A 2,551-nucleotide genomic window follows, 5' to 3' on the forward strand; every position below is an offset into this window, starting at 1 on the left:
TTGCCCTAAAGATATTCTTCAAACTCACTCGAATCAGTGCTAAACATTATCTACAATAATAAATAAACAAAAAGTTTTAAAACAAATTAACAGGACAACCAGGACAACTAGGAGAACCAGGGAGACCAGGAGAACCAGGGGAACCAGGAGAACCAAGAGAACCAAGAGAACTATAAGAAACAGGAAAACCAGGAGAAACAAAATAATCAGGAAAACGAGGAGAACATGGAGAATGATGGGAACCAGAAAAACTGGATGAACAAGAAGAACAAGAAGAACTGGATGAACAAGAAGTGCTGGATAAACGAGAAGAACTGGATAAATATGAAGAACTGGATGAACAAGAAGAACTGGAAGAACATGAAGAACTGGATGAACAATAAGAACTGGAGAAACGAGAAAAACTGGATAAACGAGAAGAACTGGATGAACAAGTAGTGCTGAATAAACGAGAAGAAATGGATAAACAAAACAGAAGGTAGAAGAAGACGAACTGGATGAACAAGAAGAACTGGATGAATAAGACGAACTGGATGAATATAAAGAACTGGATAAACAAAACAGAAGGTTGAAGAAGACGAACTGGATGAACAAGAAGAACTGGATGAACAAGAAAAACTGGATGAACAAGAAAAAACTGAATAAACGAGAAGAACTGGAGGAACAAGAAGAACTGAATGAAAAAAAGAACAAGAAGAACTGGATGAACAAAACAGAAGGTTGAAGAAGAAGAACTGGATTAACAAGAATAACTGGATGAATAAGACGAACTGGATGAACAAGAAGAACTGGATGAACATGAAGAACTGGATGAACAAGAAGAAATGGATGAAAATGAAGAATTGAATGAACAAGAAGAAATGGATGAACAAAAAGAACTGGATGAACAAGAAGTGCTGGATAAACTAGAAGAACTGGATGAACAAGAAGAACTGGATGAACAAAAAGAAATGATGAACAAGAATTGCTGAATAAACGAAAAAAACTAGATGAACAAGAAGTGCTGGATAAACGAGAAGAACTGGATGAACAAAAAGTGCTGGATAAACGAGAAGAACTGGATGAACAAGAAGAATTGGATGAAAAAGAAGAACTGGATGAACAAGATGAACTGGATGAACAAGAAGAACTGGATGAAAAAGAAGAGCTAGATAAACAAGGAGAACTGGATGAACAAAACATGAGGAGGATGAAGAAGAAGAACTGGATGAACAAAAAGAACTGGATTAACAGGAAACTCTGGCTGAACAGGAAAGCTTGAAAAACCAGGGGGGGGGGTTAATATTGAATAAAGGGATGAAGAGAGGGGAGGAAGTATATGTTTCGGTATGTGAAGATATACATAACATATTTCAACCCCTCAACATTTAAATATATTTAACGTATCGAATTTTACATCTCCTCCCCACGTTTTGAATCAGAACATTAGACCCCCCCCCCCCTCCTACCCCTACTCCCTCTCCTAAACCAATCTCAGAAAAAGGAAAGGCTGACCATTTCTATCCCGATGCATATCCAGGTAGGATGAGAGATAGGGGAGAGCGTACCGAATTGATCCCTCTGTATTTACATGAGTACGCCCCGGGTAATAAACCAGGTACCTAGAGAACTCAAGAACCGGAGATATCTTAATCTCAATTTGAACCACACACACAGAATACACATGCAATAATTTTACAATTTTGGATCAAACTTTGATATTTATAATGCAATAATGATGATGGAGTCTCATTTAATGGGTTTAAAGGGACGCTGTGCAAAAAAGGCCGGAAGCGATAGGTTTACTGGGCCAGGATGGAAGGGGAGGTAGGAGGGGCAAGGAGGAGTAAAGAGAAGGGGGGAGTATAAGGGAAAAGGGAGCGCGGAGGGTAACGGAAAATGAAAAATAATGCAACTATAATTATCTTCTATGAACTGACTAAATCTGATTTATTAACAGATTTGCCCAGAAGCGACCGTTCTACGCTAAAATTCATTCATTCAAAATATGAAATTTTAAAACTCAAGATAAACAAGGTTTTGTTGTTTTTAATACCATCTAATTATATCTGTTAGTCTGCTTTTAAAACTGTTGCTAGTCCTTTTTTAACAGTGCTTAACGGTGTTGCATTAAAACACATGACAAGGGTAAAAAATTAGAAATTGAAGGATGAAAAAAAGGGAATGGCATTATTTTTCAATACAAGGCGTCTAAATGTCGCTGTTCAAGCCCTCATTTTTTCGCAATTTGAGAACTTAAAATTTTGCGGATTTTCTGTTAACATTGAAAGATTTCTAAAACTTTATGAACTATTTTTCAGGCACAATTTTTCTATTTCGACCGTACATTTACCTCCCTGGAGTTTTATGCCTTGCTACCAAAAAGTTTGGCACGATCGATTTGGCTGTTTTGACTTTTATTGGATATATACAAACAGGCAGACAGACATTCAATAATTATTTACAACTACTTTACACACGCACCTCTGCCCCTTTAGTAAAAGTAAATTCAACCTATTTGAAGCATAACGTCGGACCGTGTCAACCTTGTTGCACCGGCTAGTCCTGTCCA

The 2,551-nt window shown here is 37.4% G+C and overlaps 1 protein-coding gene across 1 annotated transcript; it reads left to right on the top strand.

Annotated features, from left to right (window-relative positions):
• The first annotated feature begins 225 nt into the window (after positions 1–225).
• Positions 226–1,261, top strand: LOC111711788 (bifunctional endo-1,4-beta-xylanase XylA-like). The gene is made up of 3 exons (XM_023486233.1): positions 226–434; positions 565–719; positions 990–1,261. The coding sequence occupies exons 1-3, from the start codon at positions 226–228 to the stop codon at positions 1,259–1,261; spliced, it is 636 nt and encodes a 211-aa protein (XP_023342001.1).
• The last annotated feature ends 1,290 nt before the right edge of the window (positions 1,262–2,551 follow it).

The sequence above is a fragment of the Eurytemora carolleeae genome, unplaced genomic scaffold (assembly GCF_000591075.1).
Source record: "Eurytemora carolleeae unplaced genomic scaffold, Eaff_2.0 scaffold1200, whole genome shotgun sequence".
NCBI classification, from domain to species: domain Eukaryota; kingdom Metazoa; phylum Arthropoda; class Copepoda; order Calanoida; family Temoridae; genus Eurytemora; species Eurytemora carolleeae.

Excerpts from the sequence above, each read along its gene's own strand:
- LOC111711788 (XM_023486233.1), top strand. The coding sequence starts at position 226 with ATGGAGAATGATGGGAACCAGAAAAACTGGATGAACAAGAAGAACAAG. Across the intron at positions 435-564 it reads GAGAAGAACTGGATGAACAA|AAGGTTGAAGAAGACGAACT; the intron begins GTAGTGCTGAAT and ends TAAACAAAACAG. Across the intron at positions 720-989 it reads CTGGATGAACAAAACAGAAG|ATGAACAAGAAGTGCTGGAT; the intron begins GTTGAAGAAGAA and ends GAAAAAAACTAG.